This window comes from Limulus polyphemus, unplaced genomic scaffold (genome assembly GCF_000517525.1).
Source record: "Limulus polyphemus unplaced genomic scaffold, Limulus_polyphemus-2.1.2 Scaffold72, whole genome shotgun sequence".
NCBI classification, from domain to species: domain Eukaryota; kingdom Metazoa; phylum Arthropoda; class Merostomata; order Xiphosura; family Limulidae; genus Limulus; species Limulus polyphemus.
The window spans coordinates 851,287-856,354 of NW_013665682.1; the positions used below are offsets into that span (position 1 = coordinate 851,287).

Here is a 5,068-nt window from a genome sequence, read left to right on the forward strand (position 1 = left end):
GATGGATAACTTTAAAAAAGAGAAAGTTTTCTAAACTCAAACCTTGTGTGGAGTAAACTCTCAAAATACCGGGATCAGTCACGAAAAGTATCATCATTTTCAGTTGTTTCGTAAAAAAACGAACTAGTCACACTGAGCTAGAATGAACTAGACTACGATATATATATATCCATGAATGGATTAGAAACTAAGTCCCTTACAACAGTAAGTAGAACAATTCTGATTAACTAAGCAGTAACTTATACTAATTTGAACTATTTCAATATTGTAGATGGAACATTAAAATATATATATAAGCTGCATTATACAACAAAGGGCAACAATGGCTGAAATAGAAAATGAATTCAATTTTAATACGAAATTTTTATCTTTTTTTAACTCGCACTGCAGCATTGTACACGTATATGAAAGCACAGTTACTCGAAAGACAGCAGACGAAAAAGTGACTGAAGATAAATAAAATATCAAATATATTATGGAAGAATGTAAAATACATAAACTAATTTGTCCATTCGACGACAATGTTAACCATTTAGTAAAGTCGGACAGATGTGAAGATGAATAGTTAGTGTTATATTTTACGAAAGAACATACAAAAATACAAATGAATTGAGAATTATACAACTGAATTTCAAACAAAAGCTCATCAGGTAACTGGAAAGAAGGATTTTGGAAAGAACAGCGGGGGCGAGAGCAGGCCAGTGGTTAGCGTACCGGACTGTAGATTCATGGTTTGAACCATGTTACCGCCAAAAACAAAAATTCGCGTCCGTACTTTGGGGCTGTAGATACGTTATAAGAGATATAGTTAAATCCTTCTATTCAATTAGAGTTCCCTACGAGTTGGCGGTACACCGTGTTGACTAACTGCTATCCATCTAGTCTACCACTTCAAAATTAGGGACGGCTAGCGCAGATAGGTATCGAGTAGCTTTGCGCGAAATTCACGCAAAGCTACTCGAGGGCTATCTGCGCTAGCCGTCCCTAATTTAGCAGTGTAAGACTAGAGGGAAGGCAGCTAGTCATCACCACCCACTGCCAACTCTTGGGCTACTCATTTACCAACGAATAATGGGATTGACCGTCACATTATAATGCTCCCACGGCTGAAAGGGCGAGCATGTTTGGTGTGACGGGGAATAAACTCAGGGGGAGTAAGATTGATCAACAGGTTAACATAAAGATAGGGGACCTACAAAGAGTCAAATGAATAATTCATTGATTGAAAAATTATTTCTTTTGAATCAAAACCGTGAGAATGAATCCACTGCCCCATGTCTGTGTTCTAGGTTTTCATGTCTAACATTAATATTAATCTAGCTTTAGTAATTATCAATAGTTTTGAATTGTGTGTAATATTTGTGTATAGCAACGCATAGTCTTTTAATAAATTATTTTAATACATCTAGGAGTTTCTTTTATTGGCGGTGCTTGTACGCAAAATATGAAAATTGGGGTCGCCGAAGATGAACCTGGGACGTACAGTGGAGTTGAAATTGTTGCTCACGAAATAGGACACTTGTGAGTAAAACAACTGGTGTTTTTTACAGTTTTATACAATTGTATAATGTATCTAAAAGTGTGTACCAGAAATAAGATTGCTACTACAGGTGCAAGTGCTATTGTTTTTCCTTTTTCAAACTTTCGACTTACAATAGTAGAACAACAACAAAAGGTTCAAAATGGCCCTATGTCGGTAATTACAAGCTGAAAGGAATATTACGCTTCACACAGACAGCCAAGTCAGAGAATACTAAGGTTTCAGCACAGTCACCTTTAATTTAGAAATGCTGACTCAGATGGAGGGCAAGCAGAAGTTTAAAAACTGATATTACAATTGACTGTCACGGCTCGAATCTTGGACCTTCTAGTCTGTCTGCAGCTTAGCACATTATACCATACCTGGCATGCAATGATCTTAAACTGATATGTTGACCTGAAGTATTGGATTTTAACTTATGACTTTGAATGTATGGTTCAGTATTCTTACTGTAGTCCTTGATATGAGGCACTAGTATTCCTAAGAGCCTCATGTCAGAAAAACACGTAGGTTCAAGAAGTCTCGATACAAAATCATAAAAATCCTATAACCCGAGCGCTTTCAAAAGCTGGACCTTTCTTCTTCAGGGGCAAACTGATTCCCAGTTTCCCTTTCGAAAGCGCCCGGTTTATAGGGTTTTTATCAAAAACGCCTTCTAATAAATCAATAGCAGTTTGCTAAATCTTATAGACTTTTCATTTCTATTAATTAATATTTTTCTCTGTCTCACTTTATTTCTATCTGGCTATAACTATGCTGTTCAGACAAAACTGAATTACTTGTATTTATATGTATCTTTTACTTAATTTCTGGAAAGATCCACAATTTAAATACATTCTGTGACTTTGCCACACACTTTTATAAATTGAATAATAACTTATGATTTTTGTAAATAAATGTTTTTTATAACATTGATTAAAGTCCAGAATCTTTGGATGTGTTCTGATTTTATATTGAGTCCGAAATACCACAGAACAAAGGAAACAATTCTTATATATCTCAAAACAGTATTAGGCTTGGCAAGAAAAACTTAATTTTATAATGACTACATTAAATTAGGTTTCAAAAAGTGTCAGAAAGCTTGGATGCCAATAATTGAAAACTAAACATATGTGGTTATTTGTGTCTGCAGACGCTTGTCTGTAGTATGTTATAATTTAGTATGCTAACTTGTGTTTTCTGCACTTCCTTTCTTATAGACTCGGTGTTGTTCATGATGGTGAAGATATGTTGGATTTCCTTGGAGGTCCTGGAGCATCATCCTGCTCAGCGAGTGATGGATATCTGATGGCGCCTGTATTTGGTGGATATAACGATTATAAGTGGTCCACATGTAGCATTAAACAACTTCGACACTTCTTCAGGTAAAAAAACAATAGAGTTTAAGAAGAAGAAAAAAACCAGAAACTTGTTTCACCAAATAATTAACACTGAAAATTAAAGCACTTAATCATATTAATAAGAATGCTTGTTGGCTTCATACACACACACACACACACACATTGACGTGTGAGAGTTTATACATGAATGTATATAAACAGGTTTATCGTTTTAATTGCAATATTCTGTTAGGTTTTTTCACCAGCTGATTGTTGCTGCTTCAGAAGATAAGAACTTAGTTTATAGCCAACTGTTGTTCTACTTATTGTCTAGGAATTTTGTGCCTTTGCTAAATCAATGATTGTTTGAGAGTTGTTGTTTTTAGATCCAATAAAATAATATTTTTGCTAATATTTAGGGAAATTTGATTAATTAATTAATTATTAGATTATTTACTGTCGTCCGTTCAAATATTTTAGTTACATTCTATCCCACTTTCCAAACCGTATAAGAAAATAAAATGAAATTAAATTTATCCGAAATTTTCGTCTTAATTGTGACCTAATGTGCAATTTTAATGTTTTCAACTTAATTAGTTATTTCACTGTTTAAAAATAAAAAAACTATATGATCATAATCAAATAACTATTAGAATTTTCATAAAATGGAAAAAATCAACCTAAACAACATTTAAATGCAGTGTGATTAAAATATACCTCTTTATTTAAAATGAAAACTACCCCAGTATTTCAGCGATAACCTTGAGGACTTCTCACGCTAAAATTTGAATCTCTGCGGTTGGCCCAGAACACATAGCTCATTGTTTAACTTCGTGCTTAATAATAAACAAAACTAACCAAAATATACATACATTTTGTTTGTTTTAGAACAAAATCACATTGGGCTATCTGCTGTGTCCACTGAGGGGAATCGAACCCCTATTTTAGCATTGTAAGTCCGTAAATTTAACGCTGTCCCGCCAGGGGATACAATCATAAAAACTACATGCCCTATGGGAACTAAATTTAATATTCCGGAAAGTTATACTAAACAAAATAAAGCGTTATTACAGCTCTAGCATTCTACCTAAATATTAAAGATACATGTACGAATGTATTGTATCTTTTTGGTTTCCTCTTTCTCATACACGTGCTTCTTTTAGTTTAGGAAGGTCAAAGTGCTTACGTGTGGATAAGTTAAGAAATGACACTCTTCTGTCAGCACCAGAACAGAATATTACACCAACAGATATGTGTCGTGAGCTGTATCCTCAGAATCGAGAAAACGAAGTCCAAGCCGTTATTGTAAGTCTCGCAATGATTAATGGTTGAGTTTTCTTGTGTATTTATAATGACAGGTGGAGTCATTTGCAACTTTTAGTTTGTTATGAATTTCTCGCAAAACTACACGAAGGCTATCTGCGCTAGCCGTCCCTAATTAGCAGTGAAAGACTAGAGGGAAGACTATTTATTCATCGCCACCCACCGCCAACTCTTGGGTTACTCTTTTACCAACGAATAGTGGGATTGACCGTCACATTATAACGCCCACACGGATAAAAGGACGAGCATGTTTGGTGGGATTCGAGGACCCTAACCACTTGTCCATGCCAGGTCGCTAACTTTTAGAACTTTGATCCGATTTCAAATAGAACTCTGCTACACAAAAAAGAAAATTACTGAATAACCATTTGTTGACTTTTATTTACTCAAGCATATGTTCCTTTATTTGCTAATCCCATTTTATTTTATTCTCAAGCAATTTATGGGGTAATTCAAGAATACACGCTTTTTTTTACACTGGGCTTAAACGAAAGTTGACTCACTGTGACTTTAAAAAGCTTGTATTTTATTTAGCCAATATAACATGAGCTTTGTCGAACAAAGCAATTACAGTCTCATTTCTTGTTTGAATGTATGAACAATACAAGATGACAGATTCACTTGGAGTTTCAATGTGAATGATTGAGAGAAGGTACGGTTACTCTTGGTACATATACTGAGTGTGTGAACAATACAAGATGACAGATTCACTTGGAGTTTCAATGTTAAATGATTGAGAGAAGGTACGGTTACTCTTGGTACATATACTGAGTGTATGGACAATACAAGATGACAGATTCACTTGGAGTTTCAATGTTAAATGACTGAGAGACAGTACGGTTACTCTTGGTACATATACTGAGTGTGTGGACAATACAAGATGACA

The 5,068-nt window shown here is 34.7% G+C and overlaps 1 protein-coding gene across 1 annotated transcript in view; it reads left to right on the top strand.

The window, feature by feature from the left end:
- The window catches only part of LOC106466118, a 45,288-nt gene that overhangs the window by 19,689 nt on the left and 20,531 nt on the right, over positions 1 to 5,068 (top strand). The window contains exons 10-12 of the mRNA XM_022394653.1: positions 1,410 to 1,521; positions 2,740 to 2,904; positions 4,023 to 4,164. Of these exons, the coding sequence (XP_022250361.1) occupies positions 1,410 to 1,521; positions 2,740 to 2,904; positions 4,023 to 4,164 (419 nt within the window). The remainder of the gene's footprint in view (positions 1 to 1,409; positions 1,522 to 2,739; positions 2,905 to 4,022; positions 4,165 to 5,068) is intronic.